The sequence below is a fragment of the Phaseolus vulgaris genome, chromosome 6 (genome assembly GCF_000499845.2).
Source record: "Phaseolus vulgaris cultivar G19833 chromosome 6, P. vulgaris v2.0, whole genome shotgun sequence".
NCBI classification, from domain to species: domain Eukaryota; kingdom Viridiplantae; phylum Streptophyta; class Magnoliopsida; order Fabales; family Fabaceae; genus Phaseolus; species Phaseolus vulgaris.
Genome location: NC_023754.2, coordinates 6,134,516 through 6,161,065, shown reverse-complemented (window position 1 = coordinate 6,161,065; position 26,550 = coordinate 6,134,516). Strand labels below are relative to the sequence as shown.

The 26,550-nt window shown below is 40.3% G+C and overlaps 1 protein-coding gene, 8 non-coding genes and 9 pseudogenes across 9 annotated transcripts; all 18 read left to right on the top strand.

Annotated features, from left to right (window-relative positions):
* Window positions 1-5,550: 5,550 nt before the first annotated feature.
* Window positions 5,551-5,669, top strand: LOC137833621 (5S ribosomal RNA). Its single transcript, XR_011084719.1, has one exon. It is a non-coding gene; the product is annotated as a 5S ribosomal RNA (ribosomal RNA).
* A 558-nt stretch (window positions 5,670-6,227) lies between these two features.
* LOC137833677 (5S ribosomal RNA) lies at window positions 6,228-6,346 on the top strand. The gene has a single exon (XR_011084772.1). It is a non-coding gene; the product is annotated as a 5S ribosomal RNA (ribosomal RNA).
* Window positions 6,347-6,903: 557 nt separating this feature from the next.
* LOC137833631 (5S ribosomal RNA) lies at window positions 6,904-7,022 on the top strand. Its single transcript, XR_011084728.1, has one exon. It is a non-coding gene; the product is annotated as a 5S ribosomal RNA (ribosomal RNA).
* Window positions 7,023-7,847: 825 nt separating this feature from the next.
* Window positions 7,848-7,965, top strand: LOC137833666 (5S ribosomal RNA). Its single transcript, XR_011084761.1, has one exon. It is a non-coding gene; the product is annotated as a 5S ribosomal RNA (ribosomal RNA).
* A 1,639-nt stretch (window positions 7,966-9,604) lies between these two features.
* Window positions 9,605-9,723, top strand: LOC137833701 (5S ribosomal RNA; annotated as a pseudogene).
* A 1,018-nt stretch (window positions 9,724-10,741) lies between these two features.
* Window positions 10,742-10,860, top strand: LOC137833686 (5S ribosomal RNA; annotated as a pseudogene).
* Window positions 10,861-11,878: 1,018 nt separating this feature from the next.
* On the top strand, window positions 11,879-11,997 carry LOC137833685 (5S ribosomal RNA; annotated as a pseudogene).
* A 1,799-nt stretch (window positions 11,998-13,796) lies between these two features.
* On the top strand, window positions 13,797-13,915 carry LOC137833697 (5S ribosomal RNA; annotated as a pseudogene).
* A 943-nt stretch (window positions 13,916-14,858) lies between these two features.
* Window positions 14,859-14,977, top strand: LOC137833690 (5S ribosomal RNA; annotated as a pseudogene).
* Window positions 14,978-15,984: 1,007 nt separating this feature from the next.
* Window positions 15,985-16,103, top strand: LOC137833695 (5S ribosomal RNA; annotated as a pseudogene).
* A 636-nt stretch (window positions 16,104-16,739) lies between these two features.
* LOC137833704 (5S ribosomal RNA) lies at window positions 16,740-16,858 on the top strand (annotated as a pseudogene).
* Window positions 16,859-17,487: 629 nt separating this feature from the next.
* Window positions 17,488-17,606, top strand: LOC137833675 (5S ribosomal RNA). The gene has a single exon (XR_011084770.1). It is a non-coding gene; the product is annotated as a 5S ribosomal RNA (ribosomal RNA).
* A 630-nt stretch (window positions 17,607-18,236) lies between these two features.
* LOC137833698 (5S ribosomal RNA) lies at window positions 18,237-18,354 on the top strand (annotated as a pseudogene).
* A 633-nt stretch (window positions 18,355-18,987) lies between these two features.
* LOC137833670 (5S ribosomal RNA) lies at window positions 18,988-19,106 on the top strand. The gene has a single exon (XR_011084765.1). It is a non-coding gene; the product is annotated as a 5S ribosomal RNA (ribosomal RNA).
* A 631-nt stretch (window positions 19,107-19,737) lies between these two features.
* LOC137833682 (5S ribosomal RNA) lies at window positions 19,738-19,856 on the top strand (annotated as a pseudogene).
* A 629-nt stretch (window positions 19,857-20,485) lies between these two features.
* Window positions 20,486-20,604, top strand: LOC137833679 (5S ribosomal RNA). Its single transcript, XR_011084774.1, has one exon. It is a non-coding gene; the product is annotated as a 5S ribosomal RNA (ribosomal RNA).
* A 624-nt stretch (window positions 20,605-21,228) lies between these two features.
* LOC137833642 (5S ribosomal RNA) lies at window positions 21,229-21,347 on the top strand. Its single transcript, XR_011084739.1, has one exon. It is a non-coding gene; the product is annotated as a 5S ribosomal RNA (ribosomal RNA).
* A 1,894-nt stretch (window positions 21,348-23,241) lies between these two features.
* Window positions 23,242-24,219, top strand: LOC137833283 (uncharacterized). Its single transcript, XM_068641642.1, has one exon. It carries the CDS (start codon window positions 23,242-23,244, stop codon window positions 24,217-24,219), a length of 978 nt encoding a protein of 325 aa, XP_068497743.1.
* The last annotated feature ends 2,331 nt before the right edge of the window (window positions 24,220-26,550 follow it).

The window sequence follows — 26,550 nt, the reverse complement described above, 5'->3', positions numbered from 1 at the left end:
ACTTGGTCCTTCGCAGCACCGGCTTCGGATTTATACTGGTTCAAAGAATCCCTTAGAGCCTCGCCCATCATCTGGTAAAGACGCTTCTCTATGCACTCAGTAGTTATAGCGCTAAGGTAAGCGGCGTGGGCTTTCAAGACCTCCTCAACAGAGGCTGGAAGAGCAGGGATTGGGAGAGGGGTTGAGGGTTGGTTCTCGCCACCACCCTCATAAGTGTGGACGACCAGGGAAGCGTCAGGACGCGGCGGCGATACGTTTGGCTCCACTACAGGCTGGGGGAACGACTGAACATCCACAGTTTGATTCGGAACGCCTCCAGCAGCTGAGGTATTTGACGGCAGAGTATCCCCAGCGCTCTCAAAAGGTGTGGAGGCGCTGGGAGGATTCTCTACGTAATCTAGGCCTGCACTTTCGATTGTTGGCGGCTCAGTGGTGGTCGCCCTGCTCCTTTTACAAACAAACCCATCTTCGGTACTCTCGTCCTCCTCTTCATCCGACACCATTGTGGGAATCTTCCTCTTGGCCCTCTTTGGTGGCAGTTTTTTCCTCGTAGGGGCAGGAAGGGCGACGAGGGAAGGTGAGCCCGCTGGAGGGAGCTCGCCCCGAGCAACGGCAGCTTCTGCGACAGAATTCGGGACAGTCTGAGAACCCGCTGCGAGATTGTGACGCTTGGCTAAGGAGCGCAACCTAGCCATATGATCTTTTCCCAACATTGTATCTGCACAAAGTGATAAATGTGCAAATCAATCCAGTTTCAGGTAACCGGTAATACAGGGATCAAGCAGCCAAGAATAAACGCAGGACAGTGTAACGCAAATAACTTTGATAAAGAGTAAACCGGACTTGGCGCAGGAAGAGAAATCCAGATAGAGTAGAAGGGCAGACCTATGTAAAAGTCTAGTTGATCCTCATAGAATTCGAACTTGATGATTGAGGGGGTAGCCAAGATGGTATTGGTAGAGGCAACTTCTTTCCAGAAGTTGCACAGGTCTCTGCCAAGTTCCCCAATCTTCTCTGGACTCCTAGCTTTCCGAAAGTTATCCTTAGAGTCCTTCTTTCCCTTGTTAACCAAGTACAAGGGGAATCCATCAAGAAGCGTGGGATCCTGATCATTGCAGCGAACACGAACAAACTTACCCTTCCAGTCCTTATAAGATTGCTGGAAGATTTAGAGGATGGATCTCCCAGCAATCCTATTGAGGCTTACCCACAGGCGATCCCCTAGGTTTTTAGCCTCGAACAGAAATAAGAACACATCTACGGAGGCTGGATGGCCTAGGTGCGCACAGACAATTTGGTATGCCCTGACTAACGCCCAGTCGTTGGGATGCAGCTGAGCAGGGGCAATATCAAGCTCGGTCAGGAGCTCTCTCTCAAAGCGAGTGAGAGGGAACCTGAGCTTAACCTTCTTAAATACGGTTACATAGATGAAGCAGGAAGGGTGGCCATCGTTGCCATCATTGTCAGTACAGACAGGTTTCCCAGGAAGACAAGGGCGAATGGCCACCTTGTCGTCATTTTCCTTATGAAAGGTAAGGTGGGTTTTATCTCTCAAACGATGAATATCAGCCTCAGTATTGATCGAGGAAGTCTCGTTCAGCAAGGCTGGAGGAGCCCGTGGGTATAACAGTTTGTAGTCAGGAATGGGGCGTACAGTAGCACTGGTTTGTGGGGGGGTGGTTTGCAGTTGGTTAGGTTGAGAGGGCGCAGGCCTCTGAGCCTGGTTTGAAAGGATGGCAGGATCCCTGGTTGGGTTACGAGACGTAGAGGGAGTTCCTGAAGAAGGTTTTTTGCGTAACTTTGGAGGAGGGTTTCGAGAGGGGGCAAGGCTGTCTGATGTGGCCCTCGTACGAGCCATCGAGAAACTGCAGAGAAGACGACAAGGAAATGAAAAAGTGGAGGGTTGATAAACAGAATGACTCGATTGAAAGACAGAAAAGGAAAACAGCATGAACAAAGGGGGTCGTAGAGAGGAAAGGAAAAACCTAAAACGAAGGGAAAGGCAAAACAGAGAACAAGCAGCCCACAACGTATGCTCCAAGCAGTTAATGGATGATGCAAGCCGATTAAAATGCGGTAAGCACTAGCGAGAGTGATAAAAGGGTTACCTTTTAATGATCGAAGGAGCGCGCAGGGAAATGGTGATTGGGGAGTCAAAGCATTCACCAGAGCGTATCGGAAGTTTGAGAGCGAAGAAGAAAGATAATGGAACAGTGGAGTGGCGCGAGAAGTTTTAGAGTTTCGAATGTTGCGAGGAGCGCAAACGACATGAAATAATGACCATCGATGGGTCCACGTGTCAGTTGATGGGGGGGTTGGTGAAATGTCAAATCAGTAATCAGCGTGGGCATTAGCGCGTAAAGCCACGTAGATCGCCTGAGTTTAACTTATCCTCCTCGCCAAAGGAATCGCAGCCCGAGTACCGGCACGGTCATCGCCAAATGGAAGACCAGGCGGTCTGACATCGCTACAAGCAGCACATCGCCAACTATTCAGGGCGAAAATGCCGAAGGTTCAAGTAAGAAAGCTCAAACGAGCGGGCATCCCTCACAAAAATGAAGGCCGAGCAGAGCCATAAGTGAAATAATCAGAAGCAGGGTATTTAAGGAATGGAGAAACAAGCAAATGTTATCTAAGAAATTCACGCCAAGCATAGCGAAGGGGATAATGGGAGTAGCGTGCGCAGCATGGCAAAGAACGCAAGCATGCAAAAATAAGTGGAACAACATTCAACATAAAGAAAAACGTAAAGCCAGCGTTAGAGGTATAGACAGAGTTTATGACAGTTGCAAGATGAAAAAAATAATCCTATACACATCCTAATGTCTGCGCAGGAAGCGAGAACATATCACTCATCAGTGGCGCCCAGAGTTTGAGCGATACGACGAAGAAGCCCCGTCTCCGAACCTCAAAGCCTGAGTCAGCAGTGCCCTCTGATGATCGTTTATCTTCGAACCTACGTAAAATAGGAGTAAAGTACAGTAAGAGACAGACGTGAAACAAAGTACTTCCAAGCAAAATCATACAAGAAATCCAACAAAAACAGAAAGTAGGAGGATCATAAGGAAAACCTCACGCACCTATATATTTTTCCAGAAGCTCGGCATTATACTCCAAGCTTATTAGAGCAGCCGCGTCAAAACCTCCAACACCCGCCAGGATCTTGCAAGCTTCCTGATCCCTTGAAGACAACTTCTTAAGGGGTTTAGATTTCAAGGCTCTGGCGTCCTTTGTCCAATACAAAGGAAAGCCGTCCAGGGCAGAGGGCACCAGGTCAGAACAGCACACCTTGAAGAACCTGCCTTTCCACCCTGTGAAGGTTTGCTGGAAAGGGGTCAAAAGAATCCTACCAGGGACGTTGCTGAGAGTCACCCAAAGGTTGTTTCTCTGCCTCTTCACCTCAAAGAAGTGAAGAAAGATGTCCACAGAGGGTGTGCATCCAAGGAAGCCAAGCAGAATGTCAAAGGCCTTAACGAAGGCCCAACTGTTAGGGTACAGTTGGGCTGGGGCAGTGTTCATCTCTGTCAGCAGCTCTCTCTCTCGAACCTAGAAAAAGGGAGGCGCACACCGACGCGTTTGAAGACCACCTGGTAAAAATAGAAAAAGGGGACTCCGTTGTTGGATCGCTCATCCCCGCATACCGGCTCCCCTAAGGTGCAAGGGAGCACGACGATGTCGTCGTCGTGCCTCTTTGCGAAGGCACGACGATCATAGGAACACTCTTCCCCCACGTGTTCCCTCAGGGCCCTGGTGGAGAGAAAGCAAGAGCATTCGTCAAGAAGTTCACTCGAAGCCCAGGGGTAAATATCCTTGTGACCCACTCTGGAGAAAGAAGGGTTGGTAGACATTTTAGTATGCAATTGTCAGCAAAGAAACTGAAGGTCAAGGAGGAAAGGTCCAGCGGCGGAATAGAAGGGAAGTTTGTAAGGAAAGAACGTGGAACAAGGGGTTCTTGAGAAGAAGATGAATGGTGCAAGAAAGATGTGAAAGAGGTCAAGTCAGTGAGTTAAGGTACGGGGTTTTCAAAGATTCGAGTGTTACAGTTGAAACAGTAAAGGACGTTAAAGCGAGTGCCTTACAATTGGGCCACGTGTCACGAGATGGAGGTGCGGACTGAAGTGTCACCTTTTTGGATCAGAGAATATCGCGTCGTCAGAGTCCTTGATGGTACGTCGCGCCGGCGATGCAGAAAGGTCACATCAATCGGTCGGAGAGCGACATGTCGTCAAACGCCGCGAGGGCGACAGGGGCGAGGCCTTAGTCTTTTCGCTGAAAACAAGTGATCAGCTCAAGACTGGGGGGCTTGTGTACTGACCAGGTCATCGGGTGTGATGACGTGGACAAGAGAAAGGTAGGTGGTCAAGAAGTCAACATAGTCGCCGTATGTAGAAGCGACGTTCTGCATTATACATAATCGGTTATCGCTGAGATGTGTCACCGCCAAGATGAGTCATCGCCCAAGAGAAGGACATCGCCTAAGCAAGACGTCGCCCAAGCGAGACGTCGCCCAAGTAAGACATCGTCCGAAGAGTCAACCCGTGTGACAGAAGCATTTCGCAGAGAAGAGGGCCCACACGATAGAGTAACCCTAAGCTGGGCGGCGGCACTGTGGGACCCTCCGCACAGAACAAACGATCAAGTCAAAGGGGCACGTGACAATGCCCACGTGCTCATTAAAGATCTCCAAGGAAGGCTGCATGCATGACACGTGATTAATTAGGGCACCCACGAAGTATGATGGCGCGAGAGATACGACACTCAAGTTAGAACCCAAGCGGCCACAAGGTTATTCATTGCACTCCAGATAAGGGAAGTCCATGTGTCAGATACGCTCAGATCCTAGGAATAGCGGCGCAAGGACCTTCTCCAAGGAACCCTAGATAAGAGCAGTAGCGCAAAGGTAAACCCTAGTTTTCACCTATATAAAGGGCACGAAGAACCCTAGTTAGGTACGCTTTCACAGCTACACGAGTTTTAACCTAATTCTCATAAGTCACACAGAGGACAAACCCCAGTTGTCTTCGCAGCACCCCGCAGGGAGCACAAGGCAATTAGGGCAACACAGTTTTAGCCACACAGTTTCAGTCATTGAGATTATCATATAGTTTTCAGTCACTTTGGTGTTTCTCGCTAGCTGACTTGATCGTCGGACTGCAAACGGCTGCGAGGGCGCCCATTGTTCACTTCATTCAGGTACTCACAGACGAAGCAGGACGAAGGTGACCTAGCTCGCGAGGACAAGCCACGCGCAAAGACGATCCCGGTCAACCGGCAGGAACAATTTGGATCAAAAATCATTTTTTACCTATTTTTAATGAATTTTTCAATATTACTGCCAGGCCAAAACCTATCAAAAGTTATGACCACGAGTTCACCTTTTTCGTGCTATTTTTTTTTTTTTTGCTGACCCTCTATATAAAAAATTAAAGTACCTAGAAAAACGATCGTGAAATAGTGTTGTGTAGCAAGTCATCGCGTTCGGGGTCCAACCATTTTGAAACTGAAGCCCAGTTGCAAACCCATATAGGCATTGATCTTGCTACACTTGACAGGTGCGATCATACCAGCACTAATGCACCGGATCCCATCAGAACTCCGTAGGCAAGCGTGTTGGGGCGAGAGTAGTACTAGGATGGGTGACCTCCTGGGAAATCCTCGTGTTGCACTTCTTTTTGTATTTATTTTTTGTGTTCTGTTTTTCTTCCTGGCCTAGACAATCAAACCTTGACTTCAGTGAGTTATCGCGTTCGGGGCCCTTCGAGAATTGGCAACTAGATTTGTTACGTCATTTCGAACAACTTTCATTTTTTACGCGTCTCCATCCGACTTCCCGATAAAAAGTTATGGCCGTTTGAAGTTTTCCACCAAAAATTCTCAGCAACTCAAAATCTCTCATTGTTTTCCAACCTGTGAGCACTCCTCCGTCAAATATAACCTCAATAGAGTTACCAGAAAAAAATTTGGATCAAAACTCATTTTTTACCTATTTTTAATGAATTTTTCAATATTACTGCCATGCCAAAATCTATCAAAAGTTATGACCACGAGTTCACCTTTTTCGGGCTATTTTTTTTTTTTGCTGACCCTCTAAATAAAAAAATTAAAGTACCTAGAAAAACGATCCTGAAATAGTTTTGTGTAGCGTGTTATCGCGTTCGGAGTCCAACCATTTTGAAACTGAAGCCCAGTTGCAAACCCATATAGGCATTGATCTTACTACACTTCACAGGTGCGATCATAACAGCACTAATGCACCAGATCCCATCATAACTCAGCAGTCAAGCGTGCTTGAGCGAGAGTAGTACTAGGATGGGTGTCCTCCTGGGAAGTCCTCGTGTTGCACTACTTTTTGTATTTAGTTTTTGTGTTCTGTTTTTCTACCTGGCCTAGACAATCAAACCATGAGTTCAGTGAGTTATCGCGTTCGGGGCCCTTCGGAAATTGGCAACTAGATTCGTTACGTCATTTCGAACAACTTTCATTTTTTACGCGTCTCCATCCGACTTACCGATAAAAAGTTATAGACGTTTGAAGTTTTTCACAAAAAATTCTCAACAACTAAAAATCTTTCGTTTTTTTCCAAACTGTGAGGACTCCTCCGTCAAATATACCCTCAACAGAGTTACCAGAAAAAATATTGGATCAAAAATCAATTTTTACCTATTTTTAATGATTTTTTCAATATTACTCCCAGGCCAAAATCTATCAAAAGTTATCACCATGAGTTCACCTTTTTCGTGCTATTTTTTTTTTTTGCTGACCCTCTAAATAAAAAATTAAAGTACTTAGAAAAAAGATCGTGAAATAGTGTTGTGTAGCGAGTTATCGCGTTTGGGGTCCAACCATTTTGAAACTAAAGCCCAGTTGCAAACACATATAGGCAATGATCTTGCTACACCTGATAGGTGCGATCATACCAGCACTAATGCAACGGATCCCATCAGAACTCCGCAGATAAACGTGCTTGGGCGAGAGTAGTACTAGGATGGTTGACCTCTTGGGAAGTCCTCGTGTTGCACTTCTTTTTGTACTTATTTTTTGTGTTATGTTTTTCTTCCTGGCCTAGACAATCAAACCATGAGTTCAGCGAGTTATCGCGTTTAGGGCCCTTTGGGAATTGGCAACTAGATTCGTTACGTCATTTCGAACAACTTTCATTTTTTACGCGTCTCCATCCGACTTTCCGATCAAAAGCTATGGTCGTTTGAAGTTTTTCACAAAAAATTCTCAACAACTAAAAATCTTAAATTTTTTTCCAAAATGTGAGGACTCCTCCGTCAAATATACCCTCAACAGAATTACCAGAAAAAAATTTGGATAAAAATCATTTTTTTACCTATTTTTAATGAATTTTTCAATATTACTCTCAGGCCAAATTCAATCAAATGTTATGACCGTTTGAAGTTTTGTCACGTTAATTTTTGGAAACACCAAATCTATCACTATTCTCTTCAATCTAAGGACTCCTATACCAAATATACCCAAAAACAAGATTCCACAAAAAAATTTGGATCAAAAATAAATTTCTACCTATTTTTAATGAAATTTACAATCTTGCCCTTCCTTGTTCAGTCATGTTGTACCTCAACACCAATGTTGCACTTCTTTTTGTATTTCTTTTTTGTGTTATGTTTTTCTTCTTCTTCCTGACCTAGACAATCAAACCACGATTTCACCTTTCTCGTGCTATTTTTTTTCGCTAACACTCTAAATAAAAAAGTTAAAGTACCTACAAAAACGATCGTGAAATAGTGTTGTGTAGAGAGTTATCGTGATCGGGGTCCATCCATTTTGAAACTGAAGCCCAGTTGAAAACCCATATAGGCATTGATCTTGCTACACTTGACAGGTGCGATCATACCAGCACCAATGCACCGGATCCCATCAGAATTCCGCAGTGAAGCGTGCTTGGACGAGAGTGTACTAGGATGGCTGACCTCCTGGGAAGTGCTCGTGTTGCACTTATTTTTGTATTTCTTTTTTGTGTTCTGTTTTTCTTCCTGGCCTAGACAATCAAACGAGGAGTTCAGTGAGTTATCGCGTTCGGGGCCCTCCGTAAATTGGCAACTAGATTCGTTACATCATTTCGAACAACTTTCATTTTTTACGCGTCTCCATCTGACTTCTCTATCAAAAGTTATGACAGTTTAAAGTTTTGTCACGTTAATTTTTGGAAACACCAAATCTATCACTATTCTCTTCGATCTAAGGACTCCTACATCAAATATACACAAAAACAAGATTCCACAAAAAATTTGTATCAAAAATAAATTCCTACCTATTTTTTTTGAATTTTACAATATTGCCTTACCTTGTTCATTCATGTTGTACCTCAACACCCATGTTGCACTTCTTTTTGTATTTCTTTTTTGTGTTATGTTTTTCTTCTTCTTCCTAGCCTAGACAATCAAACCACGAGTTGACCTTTTTCGTGCAATTTTTTTTTTGTTGAGCCTCTAAATAAAAAATTAAAGTACCTAGAAAAACGATCGTGAAATAGTGTTGTGTAGCTAGTTAGCGCGTTTGGGGTCCAACCATTTTGAAACTGAAGCCCAGTTGCAAACCCATATAGGCATTGATCTTGCTACACTTCATAGGTTTGATCATTGATGTGATTCCACTAGCCATATAGAGAATGATTCTTGACATTCTTAGGAATCACCTTGAGCTGGACATTATAGAGGCACTTTTCTTAGAGTTGGATCATTGTTCTAAGACAAGAACTCACCAAAACTAGTACCAAATCCCAAACTCATTTGGATGAACCAAATATTGTCAAATTGAATCAACAAAGAGAGTAAAAACTGGAATGACCAAACAGAATTGAACAAGTAAACATATGAACCGAACAAAATAGAAATTAAAAGCAAGAACATAACATAGGTGCTGGAAAATAGAAAAACCGAACCAAAACAACTCAAGAACACAAGACAACATGAACAATTGAAAAAGAAGAAAGGAAGGAGAAGAGAGTGCTCATGAAGATGGAAGAATGTTGGATGATCTCGCCACTAGAAGTGTGGAATGCTCCTAGATGAGAGTGATGCCGCCACTTGAGGACTCCAATGATCCATCAAGATAAGACTAGAGAAGAAGGCTCCAAAAGCTCTCCAAAGTTCACTCAAAATTTGAGTAGAGTTTTCTTAGATTAATTCCAATATGAAATTTACAAAGAGAGCACCTCTATTTATAGCCTAAGGTGCTGAAATGTAAGCTACACAAATTCAAAAACTCCCTCCCAAAAAGCTTCTAGAATTTGCGCCTAAAACAAAGCATGAGGAAGGTGTGATCCTTTCTATCACTTTGGCACCTCCTTATTTACTCCTACACCTATCTACTAACACACCCCCCTAAGACTCTTAACTAAAGACTAAAAGATGCTTTAACAATAGAGGTTTCTAATGTTTCCCTCTAAGCACCTTCAAACAAAATTTATTTAAAACTTGGCCTTGCCCTTCATGGGATGGTCTTTGGGCTTTTGTGGGCTTTGGCCTTCTTGGGCTTGGGCTTGGGATTTATCTTTTGCAAAGATTAACAAGAAAAACTTTAAATGTGAAGGAAAATGATCTTGTTCTTCATTATAAAAAGCCACCTTTAGTTGATTCTCATCAATCATACCATCAATACTGCACCGAATCCTATCAGAACTCCGCAGTGAAGCATGTTTGGGCGAGAGTAGTACTAGGATGGGTGACCTCCTGGGAAGTCCTCGTGTTGCACTTCCTTTTGTATTTCTTTTTTGTGTTATGTTTTTCTTCTTGGCGTAGACAATCAAACCATGAGTTCAGTGAGTTATCACGTTCGGGGACCTTCGGGAATTGGCGACTATATTCGTTACGTCATTTCGAACAACTTTCATTTTTTACGCATCTCCATCTGACTTTTCTATCAAAAGTTATAACCATTTGAAGTTTTGTCACGTTAATTTTTGGAAACACCAAATCTAGCACTATGCTCTTCGATCTAAGGACTCCTACATCAAATATATACAAAAACAAGATTCCACAAAAAATTTGGATCAAAAATAAATTTCTACCTTATTTTAATGAATTTTACAATATTGCCCTACCTTGTTCATTCATGTTGTACCTCAACACCCATGTTGCACTTATTTTTGTATTTCTTTTTTGTGTTCTGTTTTTCTTCCTGGCCTAGACAATCAAACGATGAGTTCAGTGAGTTATCGCGTTCGGGGCCCTTTGGGAATTGGCAACTAGATTCGTTACGTCATTTCGAACAACTTTCATTTTTTACGCGTCTCCATCTGACTTCTCTATCAAAAGTTATGACCATTTGAAGTTTTGTCACGTTAATTTTTGGAAACACCAAATCTATCACTATTCTCTTCGATCTAAGGACTCCTAAATCAAATATACACAAAAACAAGATTCCACAAAAAATTTGGATCAAAAATAAATTCCTACCTATTTTTTTTGAATTTTAGAATATTGCCTTACCTTGTTCATTCATGTTGTACCTCAACACCCATGTTGCACTTCTTTTTGTATTTCTTTTTTGTGTTATATTTTTCTTCTTCTTCCCAGCCTAGACAATCAAACCACGAGGTGACCTTTTTCGTGCTATTTTTTTTTGTTGAGCCTCTAAATAAAAAAATTAAAGTACCTAGAAAAACGATCGTGAAATAGTGTTGTGTAGCGAGTTAGCGCGTTTGGGGTCCAACCATTTTGAAACTGAAGCCCAGTTGCAAACCCATATAGGCATTGATCTTGCTACACTTCATAGGTTTGACCATACCATCAATACTGCACCGGATCCTATCAGAACTCCGCAGTGAAGCGTGTTTGGGCGAGAGTAGTACTAAGATGGGTGACCTCTTGGGAAGTCCTCGTGTTGCTCTTCTTTTTGTATTTCTTTTTTGTGTTATGTTTTTCTTCTTGGCGTAGACAATCAAACCATGAGTTCAGTGAGTTATCACGTTCGGGGACCTTCGGGAATTGGCGACTATATTCGTTACGTCATTTCGAACAACTTTCATTTTTTACGCATCTCCATCTGACTTTTCTATCAAAAGTTATAACCATTTGAAGTTTTGTCACGTAAATTTTTGGAAACACCAAATCTAGCACTATGCTCTTCGATCTAAGGACTCCTACATCAAATATATACAAAAACAAGATTCCACAATAAAATTTGGCTCAAAAATAAATTTCTACCTTATTTTAATGAATTTTACAATATTGCCCTACCTTGTTCATTCATGTTGTACCTCAACACCCATGTTGCACTTATTTTTGTATTTCTTTTTTGTGTTCTGTTTTTCTTCCTGGCCTAGACAATCAAACGATGAGTTCAGTGAGTTATCGCGTTCGGGGCCCTCCGTAAATTGGCAACTAGATTCGTTACGTCATTTCGAACAACTTTCATTTTTTACGCGTCTCCATCTGACTTCTCTATCAAAAGTTATGACCATTTGAAGTTTTGTCACGTTAATTTTTGGAAACACCAAATCTATCACTATTCTCTTCGATCTAAGGACTCCTAAATCAAATATACACAAAAACAAGATTCCACAAAAAATTTGGATCAAAATAAATTCCTACCTATTTTTTTTTAATTTTAGAATATTGCCTTACCTTGTTCATTCATGTTGTACCTCAACACCCATGTTGCACTTCTTTTTGTATTTCTTTTTTGTGTTATATTTTTCTTCTTCTTCCCAGCCTAGACAATCAAACCACGAGGTGACCTTTTTCGTGCTATTTTTTTTTGTTGAGCCTCTAAATAAAAAAATTAAAGTACCTAGAAAAACGATCGTGAAATAGTGTTGTGTAGCGAGTTAGCGCGTTTGGGGTCCAACCATTTTGAAACTGAAGCCCAGTTGCAAACCCATATAGGCATTGATCTTGCTACACTTCATAGGTTTGACCATACCATCAATACTGCACCGGATCCTATCAGAACTCCGCAGTGAAGCGTGTTTGGGCGAGAGTAGTACTAAGATGGGTGACCTCTTGGGAAGTCCTCGTGTTGCTCTTCTTTTTGTATTTCTTTTTTGTGTTATGTTTTTCTTCTTGGCGTAGACAATCAAACCATGAGTTCAGTGAGTTATCACGTTCGGGGACCTTCGGGAATTGGCGACTATATTCGTTACGTCATTTCGAACAACTTTCATTTTTTACGCATCTCCATCTGACTTTTCTATCAAAAGTTATAACCATTTGAAGTTTTGTCACGTAAATTTTTGGAAACACCAAATCTAGCACTATGCTCTTCGATCTAAGGACTCCTACATCAAATATATACAAAAACAAGATTCCACAATAAAATTTGGCTCAAAAATAAATTTCTACCTTATTTTAATGAATTTTACAATATTGCCCTACCTTGTTCATTCATGTTGTACCTCAACACCCATGTTGCACTTATTTTTGTATTTCTTTTTTGTGTTCTGTTTTTCTTCCTGGCCTAGACAATCAAACGATGAGTTCAGTGAGTTATCGCGTTCGGGGCCCTCCGTAAATTGGCAACTAGATTCGTTACGTCATTTCGAACAACTTTCATTTTTTACGCGTCTCCATCTGACTTCTCTATCAAAAGTTATGACCATTTGAAGTTTTGTCACGTTAATTTTTGGAAACACCAAATCTATCACTATTCTCTTCGATCTAAGGACTCCTACATCAAATATACACAAAAACAAGATTCCACAAAAAATTTGGATCATAAATAAATTCCTACCTATTTTTAATGAATTTTACAATATTGTCTTACCTTGTTCATTCATGTTGTACCTCAACACCCATGTTGCACTTCTTTTTGTATTTCTTTTTTGTGTTATGTTTTTCTTCTTGGCGTAGACAATCAAACCATGAGTTCAGTGAGTTATCACGTTCGGGGACCTTCGGGAATTGGCGACTATATTCGTTACGTCATTTCGAACAACTTTCATTTTTTACGCATCTCCATCTGACTTTTCTATCAAAAGTTATAACCATTTGAAGTTTTGTCACGTTAATTTTTGGAAACACCAAATCTAGCACTATGCTCTTCGAACTAAGGACTCCTACATCAAATATATACAAAAACAAGATTCCACAAAAAAATTTAGATCAAAAATAAATTTCTACCTTATTTTAAAGAATTTTACAATATTGCCCTACCTTGTTCATTCATGTTGTACCTCAACACCCATGTTGCACTTATTTTTGTATTTCTTTTTTGTGTTTTGTTTTTCTTCCTTGCCTAGACAATCAAACGATGAGTTCAGTGAATTATCGCGTTCGGGGCCCTTTGAGAATTGACAACTAGATTCGTTACGTCATTTCGAACAACTTTCATTTTTTACGCGTCTCCATCTGACTTCTCTATCAAAAGTTATGACCATTTGAAGTTTTGTCACGTTAATTTTTGGAAACACCAAATCTATCACTATTCTCTTCGATCTAAGGACTCCTACATCAAATATACACAAAAACAAGATTCCACAAAAAATTTAGATCAAAAATAAATTCCTACCTATTTTTAATGAATTTTACAATATTGCCTTACCTTGTTCATTCATGTTGTACCTCAACACCCATGTTGCACTTCTTTTTGTATTTCTTTTTTGTGTTATGTTTTTCTTCTTCTTCCTAGCCTAGACAATCAAACCACGAGTTGACCTTTTTCGTGCTATTTTTTTTTTTTGTTGAGCCTCTAAATAAAAAAATTAAAGTACCTAGAAAAACGATCGTGAAATAGTGTTGTGTAGCGAGTTAGCGCGTTTGGGGTCCAACCATTTTGAAACTGAAGACCAGTTGCAAAACCATATAGGCATTGATCTTGCAAAACTTCATAGGTTTGACCATACCATCAATACTGCACCGGATCCTATCAGAACTCCGCAGTGAAGCGTGTTTGGGCGAGAGTAGTACTAAGATGTGTGACCTCTTGGGAAGTCGTCGTGTTGCACTTCTTTTTGTATTTCTTTTTTGTGTTATGTTTTTCTTCTTGGCGTAGACAATCAAACCATGAGTTCATTGAGTTATCACGTTCGGGGACCTTCGGGAATTGGCGACTATATTCGTTACGTCATTTCGAACAACTTTCATTTTTTACGCGTCTCCATCTGACTTCTCTATCAAAAGTTATGACCATTTGAAGTTTTGTCACGTTAATTTTTGGAAACACCAAATCTATCACTATTCTCTTCGATCTAAGGACTCCTAAATCAAATATACACAAAAACAAGATTCCACAAAAAATTTGGATCAAAAATAAATTCCTACCTATTTTTTTTGAATTTTAGAATATTGCCTTACCTTGTTCATTCATGTTGTACCTCAACACCCATGTTGTACAAAACGAGATTTGTTACGTCATTTCGAACAACTTTCATTTTTTATGCGTCTCCATCTGACTTCTTTATCAAAAGTTATGACCGTTTGAAGTTTTGTCACGTTAATTTTTGGGAACACCAAATCTATCACTATTCTCTTCGATCTAAGGACTCATACATCAAATATATACAAAAACAAGATTCCACAAAAAAATTTGGATCAAAAATAAATTTCTACCTTATTTTAATGAATTTTACAATATTGCCCTACCTTGTTCATTCATGTTGTACCTCAACACCCATGTTGCACTTATTTTTGTATTTCTTTTTTGTGTTCTGTTTTTCTTCCTGGCCTAGACAATCAAACCATGAGTTCAGTGAGTTATCGCGTTCGGGGCCCTTTGGGAATTGGCAACTAGATTCGTTACGTCATTTCGAACAACTTTCATTTTTTACGTATCTCCATCTGACTTCTCTATCAATAGTGTTGTGTAGCGAATTATCGCGTTCGGGGTCCAACCATTTTGAAACTTAAGCCCAATTTCAAACCCATATAGGCATTGATCTTGCTACACTTGACAAGTACGATCATACCAGCACTAATGCACCGGATCCCAGCAGAACTCTGCAGTGAAGTGTGCTTGGGCGAGAGTAGTACAAGGATGGGTGACCTTTTGGGAAGTCCTAATGTTGCACTTCTTTTTGTATTTCTTTTTTGTGTTTTTTTCTTCTTCCTGGCCTACACAATTAAACCATGAGTTCAGTGAGTTATCACTGTTAGAAAAGATGGCTTTAAACTAGAGGGGGGTTGAATTGTTTAAAGGGGTTTTCGCAAACTTTTCAAAGTTAGAATGAATTTATTTCAGAAACCAATTGATTCAGCAATTCATTTAGCCAAAACAGCAAGCAAAAACTGTAATACTAGAAAAAACAATCGGTTGTTTCAACTTAGTTTGAAAATCATTTTACTTTGATAAAGATTGAGATGCTAATTGCTTGAGATTTAATCTAAGGGTGGATTACAACATTAAACTACCCCATAACAAAGCTTAAACCAGCTCAGCAACATCAAGCAAAGCAGAGGCTTCAACATCCTTCAAAGGATTTGGATTCTTCAAAACATTGAACACCACTTGGTTCAACAATTGCGTTCGGCGCCCTTCGGGAATTGGCAACTAGATTCATTACGTCATTTCGAACAACTTTCATTTTTTACGCGTCTCCATCTGACTTCTCTATCAAAAGTTATGACAGTTTAAAGTTTTGTCACGTTAATTTTTGGAAACACCAAATCTATCACTATTCTCTTCGATCTAAGGACTCCTACATCAAATATACACAAAAACAAGATTCCACAAAAAATTTGGATCAAAAATATATTTCTACCTATTTTTAATGAATTTTACAATATTGCCCTACCTTGTTCATTCATGTTGTACCTCAACACCCATGTTGCTCTTCTTTTTGTATTTCTTTTTTGTGTTGTGTTTTTCTTCTTCTTCCTGGCCTAGAAAATCAAACCATGAGTTCACCTTTTTCGTGCTATTTTTTTTTTTTGCTGACCGTGTAAATAAAAAAATTAAAGTACCTAGAAAAACGATCGTGAAATAGTGTTGTGTAGCGAGTTATCGCGTTCGAGGTCCATCCATTTTGAAACTTAAGCCCAATTGCAAAACCATATAGGCATTGATCTTGATACACTTGACAGATGCGATCATACCAGCACTAATGCACCAAATCCCATCAGAATTCCGCAGTGAAGCGTGGTTGGGAGAAAGTAGTACTAGGATGAGTGACCTCCTGGGAAGTCCTCGTGTTGCATTTCTTTTTGTATTTCTTTTTTCTGTTCTGTTTTTCTTCCTGCCTTAGACAATGAAACCATGAGTTCAGTGAGTTATCGCGTTCGAGCCCTTCGGGAATTGGCAACTAAATTCGTTACGTCATTTCGAACAACTTTCATTTTTTATGCGTCTCCATCTTACTTCTCTATCAAAAGTTATGACCGTTTGAAGTTTTGTCACGTTAATTTTTGGAAACACCAAATCTATCACTATTCTCTTCGATCTAAGGACTCCTACATCAAATATACACAAAAACAATATTCCACAAAAAAATTGAATCAAAAATAAATTTCTACCTATTTTTAATGAATTTTACAATATTGCCCTACCTTGTTCATTCATGTTGTTCCTCAACATCCATGTAGCACTTCTTTTTGTATTTCTTTTTTGTGTTTTGTTTTTCTTCTTCTTCTTGGCCTAGACAAGCAAACCACGAGTTCACCTTTTTCGTGCTATTTATTTTTATTTTTTGCTAACCCTCTAAATAAAAAAATTAAAGTACCTAGAAAAACGATTGTGAAATAATATTGTGTAATGAGTTATCGCGTTCGGGGTCCAACCATTTTGAAACTGAATCCCAATTGCAAACCCATATAGGCATTGATCTTGCTACACTTGACAGGTGCGATCATACCAGAACTAATGCAACGAATCCCATCTGAACTCTGCAGGCAAGCGTGCCTGCGCGAGAGTAGTACTAGAATGGGTGACCTATTGGGAAGTACTCTTGTTGCCCTTCTTTTTGTATTTCTTTTTTGTGTTCTGTTTTTCTTCCTGGCCTAGAAAATTAAACCATGAGTTCAGTGAGTTATCGCGTTCGGGGCCCTTCAAGAATTGGCAACTAGATTCGTTACGTCATTTCGAACATCTTTCATTTTTTACGCGTCTCCATATGACTTCTCTATCAAAAGTTATGACCGTTTGAAGTTTTGTCACGTTAATTTTTGGAAACACCAAATCTATCACTATTCTCTTCGATGTAAGGACTCCTAAATCAAATATACACAAAAACAAGATTCCACAAAAAAATTGGATCAAAAATATATTTCTACCTATTTTTAATGAATTTTACAATATTGCCCTACCTTGTTCATTCATGTTGTACCTCAACACCCATGTTGCACTTCTTTTTGTATATCTTTTTTGTGTTCTCTTTTTCTTCTTCTTCCTGGCCTAGAAAATCAAACCACGAGTTCACCTTTTTCGTGCTTTTTTTTTTTCTGACCGTCTAAATAAAAAAATTAAAGTACCTAGAAAAACGATCGTGAAATAGTGTTGTGTAGCGAGTTATCGCGTTCGGGGTCCATCCATTTTGAAACTTAAGCCCTGTTACAAACTCATATAGGCATTGATCTTGCTACACTTGACAGGTACGATCATAGCAGCATTAATGCACCGAATCCCATCAGAACTCCGCAGAGAAGCTTGCTTGGGCGAGAGTAGTACTAGGATGGGTGACCTCCTGGGAAGTCCTCGTGTTGCACTTCTTTTTGTATTTCTTTTTTGTGTTCTATCTCTCTTCCTGGCATACACAATCAAACCATGAGTTCAGTGAGTTATCGCGTTCGAGGTGCTTCGGGAATTGGTAACTAGATTCGTTACGTCATTTCGAACAACTTTCATTTTTTACGTGTCTCCATCTGACTTTTCTATCAAAAGTTATGACAGTTTAAAGTTTTGTCACGTTAATTTTTGGAAACACCAAATCTATCACTATTCTCTTCGATCTAAGGACTCCTACATCAAATATACACAAAAACAAGATTCCACAAAAAATTTGGATCAAAAATATATTTCTACCTATTTTTAATGAATTTTACAATATTGCCCTACCTTGTTCATTCATGTTGTACCTCAACACCCATGTTGCTCTTCTTTTTGTATTTCTTTTTTGTGTTGTGTTTTTCTTCTTCTTCCTGGCCTAGAAAATCAAACCACGAGTTCACCTTTTTCGTGCTATTTTTTTTTTGCTGACCCTCTAAATAAAAAAATTAATGTACCTAGAAAAACGATCGTGAAATAGTGTTGTGTAGCGAGTTAGCGCGTTTGGGGTCCAACCATTTTGAAACTGAAGCCCAGTTGCAAACCCATATAGGCATTGATCTTCCACACTTGACAGGAGCGATCTTACTAGCACTAATGCACCCGATGCCATCCGAACTCCGCTGTGAAGCGTGCTCGGGCGAAAGTAGTACTAGGATGGGTGACCTCCTGGGAAGTCCCGTGTTGCACATCTTTTTGTATTTCTTTTTTGTGTTCTATCTCTCTTCCTGGCATACACAATCAAACCATGAGTTCAGTGAGTTATCGCGTTCGGGGTGCTTCGGGAATTGGTAACTACATTCGTTACGTCATTTCGAACAACTTTCCTTTTTTACGCGTCTCCATCTGACTTCTCTATCAAAAGTTATGACAGTTTAAAGTTTTGTCACGTTAATTTTTGGAAACACCAAATCTATCACTATTCTCTTCGATCTAAGGACTCCTACATCAAATATACACAAAAACAAGATTCCACAAAAAATTTGGATCAAAAATATATTTCTACCTATTTTTGATGAATTTTACAATATTGCCCTACCTTGTTCATTCATGTTGTACCTCAACACCCATGTTGCTCTTCTTTTTGTATTTCTTTTTTGTGTTGTGTTTTTCTTCTTCTTCCTGGCCTAGAAAATCAAACCACGAGTTCACCTTTTACATGCTATTTTTTTTTTTTTGCTGACCGTCTAAATAAAAAAATTAAAGTACCTAGAAAAACGATCGTGAAATAGTGTTGTGTAGCGAGTTATCGCGTTCGGGGTCCAGCCATTTTGAAACTTAAGCCCAGTTACAAACCATATAGGCATTGATCTTGCTACACTTGACAGGTACGATCATAGCAGCACTAATGCACCGAATCCCATCAGAACTTCGCAGAGAAGCTTGCTTGGGCGAGAGTAGTACTAGGATGGGTGACCTCCTGGGAAGTCCTCGTGTTGCACTTCTTTTCGTATTTCTTTTTTGTGTTCTATCTCTCTTCCTGGAATACACAATCAAACCATGAGTTCAGTGAGTTATCGCGTTCGGGGTGCTTCGGGAATTGGTAACTAGATTCGTTACGTCATTTCGAACAACTTTCATTTTTTACGCGTCTCCATTTGACTTTTCTATCAAAAGTTATGACAGATTAAAGTTTTGTCACGTTAATTTTTGGAAACACCAAATCTATCACTATTCTCTTCGATCTAAGGACTCCTACATCAAATATACAGAAAAACAAGATTCCACAACAAATTTGGATCAAAAAATATATTTCTACCTATTTTTGATGAATTTTATAATATTGCCCTACCTTGTTCATTCATGTTGTACCTCAACACCCACGTTGCTCTTCTTTTTGTATTTCTTTTTTGTGTTGTGTTTTTCTTCTTCTTCCTGGCCTAGAAAATCAAACCACGAGTTCACCTTTTTCATGCTATTTTTTTTTTGCTGACCCTCTAAATAAAAAAATTAATGTACCTAGAAAAACGATCATGAAATAGTGTTGTGTAGCGAGTTAGCGCGTTTGGGGTCCAACCATTTTGAAACTGAAGCCCAGTTGCAAACCCATATAGGCATTGATCTTCCACACTTGACAGGAGCGATCATACTAGCACTAATGCACCCGATGCCATCCGAACTCCGCTGTGAAGCGTGCTCGGGCGAAAGTAGTACTAGGATGGGTGACCTCCTGGGAAGTCCTCGTGTTGCACTTCTTTTTGTATTTCTTTTTTCTGTTCTATCTCTCTTCCTGGAATACACAATCAAACCATGAGTTTAGTGAGTTATCGCGTTCGGGGTGCTTCAAGAATTGGTAACTAGATTCGTTACGTCATTTCGAACAACTTTCATTTTTTACGCGTCTCCATCTGACTTCTATATCAAAAGTTATGATAGTTTAAAGTTTTGTCACGTTAATTTTTGGAAACACCAAATTTAGCACTATTCTCTTCGATCTAAGGACTCCTACATCAAATATACATAAAAACAAGATTCCACAAAAAAATTTGGATCAAAAATATATTTCTACCTATTTTTAATGAATTTTACAATATTGCCCTACCTTGTTCATTCATGTTGTACCTCAACACCCATGTTGCTCTTCTTTTTGTATTTCTTTAATGTGTTGTGTTTTTCTTCTTCTTCCTGGCCTAGAAAATCAAACCACGAGTTCACCTTTTTCGTGTTTTTTTTTTTCCGACGCTCTAAATAAAAAAATTAAAGTAACTAGAAAAACGATCGTGAAATAGTGTTGTGTAGCAAGTTATCACGTTCGGGGTCCATCCATTTTGAAACTAAAGCCCAGTTGCAAACCCATATAGGCATTGATCTTGCTACATTTGACAGGTGGGATCATACCAATACTATTGCACTGGATCCCATCAGAACTCCGCAGGCAAGTGTGCTTGGGAGAGAGTAGTACTAGGATGGGTGACCTCCTGGGAAGTCCTCGTGTTGCACTTCTTTTTCTATTTCTTTTTTGTGTTTTCTTTTTCTTCTTTGCGTAGACAATCAAACCATGTGTTCAGTGAGTTATCGCTTTCGGGGTGCTTCGGGAATTTGCAACTAGATTCGTTACGTCATTTCGAACAACTTTCATTTTTTACGCGTCTCCATCTGACTTCTCTATCAAAAGTTATGACCGTTTCAATTTTTGTCACGTTAATTTTTGGAAACACCAAATCTATCACTATTTTCTTCGGACTCCTACATCAAATATACACAAAAACAAGATTCCACAAAAAAACTAGATAAAAAATCAATTTCTACCTTTTTTTAATGAATTTTACAATATTGCCCTACCATTTTCATTCATGTTGTACCTCAACACCCATGTTGCACTTCTTTTTGTATTTCTTTTTTGTGTTCTCTTTTTCTTCTTCTTCCTTACATAGACAATCAAACCACGAGTTCTCCTTTTTCATGCTATTTTTTTTTTGCTGACCCTCTAAATAAGAGAATTAAAGTACCTAGAAAAACGATCGTGAAATAGTGTTGTGTAACGAGTTATCGCGTTCGGGGTCCATCCATTTTGAAACTGAAGCCCACTTGCAAACCCATATAGGCATTGATCTTGCTACACTTGACAGGTGCGATCATACCAACACTAATGCACCGGATCCCATCAGAACTCCGCTGCTAAGCGTGCTTGGACGAGAGTAGTACTAGGATGGGTGACCTCTTCGGAAGTCCTCGTGTTGCACTTCTTTTTGTATTTCTTTTTTCTGTTCTGTTTTTCTTTCTGGCTTAAACAATCAAACAATGAGTTCAGTGAGTTATCGCGTTTGGGGCCCTTCGGGAATTGGCAACTAGATTCGTTACGTCATTTCGAACAACTTTCATTTTTTACGCGTCTCCATCTGACTTCTCTATCAAAAGTTCTGACCGTTTGAAGTTTTGTCACGTTAATTTTTGGAAACACCAAATCTATCACTATTCTCTTCGATCTAAGGACTCCTACCTCAAATATACACAAACACAAGATTCCACAAAAAAATTGGATCAAAAATAAATTTCTACCTATTTTTAATGAATTTGACAATATTGCCCTACCTTGTTCATTCATGTTGTACCTCAACTCCCATGTTGCACTTCCTTTTGTATTTCTTTTTTGTGTTCTGTTTTTCTTCTTCTTCCTGGCCTAGACAATCAAACCACGAGTTCACCTTTTTCTTGCTATTTTTTTTTTGCTGCCCTCTAAAAAAAAAATTAAAGTACCTAGAAAAACGATCGTGAAGTAGTGTTGTGTAGCGAGTTATCGCGGGGTCCCGAAAAGGGAAGGGAGGCTCGAGGCGTTGACCAAATGTCAAAGTCAAAGTCAACACATGGTGGGACCGCTCGAGGGCCCCAAAGACGGGAAGGGAGGTCAACAGGTTGATCGCTTGGGCATCGCCCAAGAAAGGCGTCGCCTCGCAAAGGCGTCGCCCCAGGAAGGCGTCGCCTCGTAAAGGCGTCGCCCAAGAAAGGCGTCGCCTCGCAAGGGCATCGCCCAAGAGAGGCGTCGCCAGGTAAAGAAACAGTCAAGATTAAGATATCGACGGTGTTACCCCCCGATACCCATGGGTAGGGAAGAACATGGAGGGGGCGACACCGTGAGAAAGCCTTGGGCTCTGATAGCTCAGAACAACAATGAAGAAAAGAAAAAGGTGGCTTCAAAGCCATAAGTTCTAGTATCAGTGGGGGGTAACCTGACTCGTGAGGTACCCACACCACCACTGGGAAACCCTGAGACAGATACGACCCATTAGGAGGCCGCGCCCAGGGGAGAACCACGTGGTGGTACGAGAGAAAGGTAGACACACTCCCAAAGTGAGTGACTAGAGATTGGGACGCATGAGTTGACACCCAGGAAGTCACCCCACGCGCCAGAAGCACTTCGAGGAGAGAGGGCTCACGCAATGGAATAACCCTCAGTTGGGTTACGGCGCTGAGGGACCCTCTGCTCAGAATAAACGATCAAGTCAGAAGAACACGTGGCAATAAGCACGTGTTCATTAAATGTTTTAGTGAAAGTTTGCCAAGGTACGCGCTAATTCAGTTAAGATTCGAACGTTCCAAGGAATATTTTTATACGCTTTCAATGTGCTTTAACGCGTTTTAAACACGAGAGATGTATAAAAAGGGACCTTGGGACATTTGAAAGGGATCCGAGTTTTTTTTACCTAATTCTCGCAGTTTACATAGAGCACAAACCCTAGTTGCTTTTGCTGTGCACCCACTGTGAGCACAAGACGATTAGGGAAACACAGTTTCAGTGATTCAGTATAGTTCTCGACCACCTTCAGAGGGTGTGTCACCTTTGATGTTTCTCGCTAGTTGACTTGATCTTCGGAGTGCAAACGACCGTGAAGGAGCCCATTTGTTCACTTCTTTTCAGTTATTCGCAGATGGAGCAGAACGAAGCTGCCTTAGCTCGTGAGGACAAGCCACGTGCGAAGACGACCGTGGTCAACCAGCAGGAACATTTGGCGCCCACCGTGGGGCCCGATATAAAACATCAATCCCACTACTCAAAGTTTTCAGTTCCAGTTCTCAAAACCCAGATAAGTAGGCGGTTCTGATGCCGTAAGATGCAAACTCTTTATGAGCACTTTGACTGGGATGGCCATGGACTGGGTCATCAGCCTCCCAGAGGGTCACATCACATCTTTCGCACAACTGTCGTGGCTATTTAGAGAGCAGTATTTGGCTAACAGGGCCCCAGCCCCAGTCTCATACGACCTTTTCGACGTAAAACAATATCAAGGGGAGACCTTGAAAGAGTACATAAGCCGCTTCGGAGCGCAGGTGGTGAAAGTGGGTACCTGGATCGTGTATGCATTCAGGAAGGGGGTGAGTCCTGGATCTTTCAGCAAATCACTCAATCGCAGCCGCCCCAAAACTTTTGCTGAAGTAAGGCGTCGGGCGGAAGAACACATTGCCTCTGAGGGTGAGGCGTACGAGAAATGCATGACAGCTGCACCTACACGCCCCAGAGCACAGATACGTGCACAACCCACCAGAGTCCACGAGGCCACCACAGAAAGAAAGAATCAAGATAGGAGGCGCACCTACGAGACAAGGAGAACCCAACCTAAGGGTAGGTCAGAAGGAGGGAGAGAGGTCAATAGACCTCTAAGGCACAACTTTGTGGTAAAACTTAAAGACCTCATCGTTGTGCCCAACATAGCTGACAGATTGAGGCCACCAGTGAAGTCAGACAAGGTACTGGGACCTCACAAGGAATCGTGGTGCGAATTTCACGAAGCATTCGGACACCATATTAAGAATTGCTTGGCACTGGGCTATCAGTTGGATGAGCTCGTGAAGAATGGATTTTTGAAAGATTATCTCGCTGGGTCCACTGCGGCCCCAGTCGCGGCTACGCTAGAGGAAGGTCAAGCGGATGAAGTCCCCACTCATGGAGAAGTGCACACCATCTCTGGCGGCTTTTCCGGAGGAGGACCCACTGCCTCCCAACGAAAGAAATACGTAAGGTCAGTAAATTTGGTTGCAGAAGAATCTCCGGACGACCCGTGGGAGTCAGACCTCGTTTTCACAAGGGCTGACCTGCGGGATGTGAGAGAATCAAATAAATGAGGCTTTTATTAATGGAGGAAGAGGACATCCACCCTCACATTTGAAGTTCTTCCTTCTAGTCTTCTCAAAATTAAAAGAAGACATAAAATAAAGATGAGGTCCAAGCCCAAAGCCCAAGCCCAAGCCCAAGAAGGCCAAAGACAAAGAGCCCAAGTCCATCCCATGAGGGGCAAGGCCAAGCTTTGAAATACTCTTGTATAGTTTTAGGAGGTGTGGTTATTAAATAAAGGAGTCTAAAAATGTAAAATAAAGTCACATTGTCCATGTGACTTAGGAGAGTGGTGTAGGTGTAGTTTTTAGGAGGTGTCATGGTAGAAAAAGGTCACACCTCCCATGTGACTTGTTTTTGGTGGGAATTTCAAATGAGTTTATTTGAAATTTCCCACCTATTTTTTAGCACCTCTAGGCTATAAATAAAGGTGCTTAGCTTGTACAATTCAGATTTGAATTTTGATTAGAGAAACTATACTCAATTTTTGAGAGAGCATTGGAGAGCTTTGTGCCTTCTTCACTAGTCTTATCTTGAGAGTTCAATGGTTACCTCAAGTGGCGGCTTGCACACTCATCTTGGAGTCACCATCCTCTAAGTGGCGTGATCATCCAACCATTCCTCCATCTTCATGAGCTTTCTCTTCTCCTTGCTTCCTTCTCTTTTTATGTTCAAGTCTTAGCTTGTGTTCTTGCCTTTTTTGGTTCGGCTTTTTCAATTTTCAGTTGGCTGTTCTTCTTTTGTTTGATTTTGGTTCGGTGCTTTTAAGTTTCCAGCATTTCTATTCGGTAATCTTGCCTTTTGTTCCATTTTAATCGGTTCAATTTGACAATACATGGAACTTCCAAGTGAGTTTGGGTTTTGGTACTAGTTTTGGTGAGTTCTTGTTCATAGAACCTTGATCCAATTCTATGATAAAGTGCCTATGTCATATCCAACTCAAGAGGATTCCTAAGAATGTCAAGAATCATTCATATTGTGCTATTGGAATCATATCATGTGGTATCATGAGTCTTAGGTTTATTCTTGTTTAAATTTGAGTTTTGTTGCACTTTATTTCAAGAGCTCTTTAATTCTTGCAATTTACATTTCTGTTTTTAGGCTTATTTGAGTTTTGTTGCTGTTTTCTTTATTTTGCCTATCATATGTTTGAGTATTTTCCTTTTTGAATCCATACAAGTTTTGTCTTAGTCTTGTTTTTCCATAATTGTCATCACTTCTTGTAGTACTTATATTGAATTTTTTGTTTCTTGCTTTGGTGTCATATACTTTTCTGAGTTTGATATTTGATCCTTTGTGCATTTTCTGTTTTAGAATTGAGTTCATACTTGTATTCTAGACCTATACAAGTTCATATACATCATTTTCCATTATGTCTTTGCTAGTTCATAATTCTGTTTTTCATTCCTATTAGGATTCCTCTATTTTTCTGAAAACGTGCTTACTGTTTTTCCTTATTGCAATTGATTTACTCTCTGGAAAATTCTGAAATTCTTGATTTGTGTTCTTCAACGTGTTATAAAAGAATAGAAAAAAGAAGTACTCAAAAATTCAAAGTACACAAAAAATGATAAATAAAATACAAAAAGTGTACAATTCTGCCGAAAAAAATATGGTAATCTGGCAGCGATTTTGAAAAATTTATCTCAATTAATTGGCTTACTGTTTTTAAGTGATTCCAGTGCCAGTTTTGAGATAAGATCTTGAAGTTTGTGTGGTTAAAATTTCATAATCCAGTTCGCTTTATGTCGTTCCAGTTAAATCAGTGAACATCAAGCACAGTTTGCATAAAAAAATATTTTCCTGTAGCTTATTTTTTGTTTTTCTTCATCTACTCTAGTGCTTTTCTTTAGGTATTCTTTTGTGTGCCTACTTTTTCATTGAGTTCCTTATTTTCTTGCTTGTCTATTGTTCTTTAATCTTTGAGTTTGTCTTACATCTAGTATTCCTTTTGTTCTAGCCTTTTATTGCTTATACCTTTTCTTGTTTGTCTTTATTGCTTCATTGGTTTTGTTGTGGTTGGCTTTGAGATTGGTGTGCCTTGCTTTGACATATTTCATTTGAGGATTCCAAGACCTCAAGATCAGATTGGTGCAGGACATTATTTCTTTGAGAGTGACCTCTTTCTGGCCAAATTTACTTCGGCAATTTGGGTGCCAAATTCATTTTTTTGCTAACTTTGTTTCTTGACTTATTTGCTGTTTTTGTGTGTTTGCTGTTTTCATTTGCAAATGGCTGGCTATTCAAGTGGTGCATCTTACAAACAACATTCTCCTTCCAAAGCTTCGGTCCTTGGTGAATTGCATGAAGCTCAACGCACCATTAGGTGTTTGGAAGAGAAA